The 436-nt window shown below is 72.2% G+C and overlaps 1 protein-coding gene across 1 annotated transcript in view; it reads left to right on the top strand.

Moving 5' to 3' along the window:
- The first annotated feature begins 211 nt into the window (after nucleotides 1-211).
- IPO5 (importin 5) overlaps nucleotides 212-436 on the top strand; it is a 44564-nt gene continuing 44339 nt past the window's right edge. The window contains exon 1 of the mRNA XM_026058197.1: nucleotides 212-395. Coding sequence (XP_025913982.1) covers nucleotides 303-395 — 93 coding nt within the window. The 5' untranslated portion in view covers nucleotides 212-302. The remainder of the gene's footprint in view (nucleotides 396-436) is intronic.

Below are 436 nucleotides of genomic sequence, written 5' to 3'. Positions count from 1 at the left end.
CAGTGTCTCTCCGCTTCCCCCCCCACACACACACCGCGAGTCATCAACACGTCATAGTGGAGGCAAGCCAATGGGGGGGCGAGGCCCCGCGCGTTCGAGCCAATGGGAGCCCCCGAAGGCGCAGCGGCCGCGGCCGCGGCCGGCCCTGGGGGGGGGGGGAGCCGGGAGAAGAGCGCTGTGGCGCGGGCTCCGCCTCCTTCTTTCTCGCTCGCTGCGAGGCCGGCTTCCCCCCTCCCCTCCTCCTCCTCCTCCTCCGCCCTTTCCCCGCCCGGCCGGCCTCGCTCTCTTTTCCTTTCGCAGCAATGGCGGCGACGGCGGAGCAGGAGCAGCAGCAGTTCTACCTTCTCCTGGGCAACCTGCTCAGCCCGGACAATGCGGTCCGCAAGCAGGCCGAGGTAACGGGTCCGCCTCGCCCCGGCCCTCGGCGCCGGGCCGG

This window comes from Apteryx rowi, unplaced genomic scaffold (genome assembly GCF_003343035.1).
Source record: "Apteryx rowi isolate R43461 unplaced genomic scaffold, aptRow1 scaffold_144, whole genome shotgun sequence".
Taxonomy (NCBI): Eukaryota; Metazoa; Chordata; class Aves; order Apterygiformes; family Apterygidae; genus Apteryx; species Apteryx rowi.
This window is presented reverse-complemented; position numbering and strand designations above follow the sequence as displayed.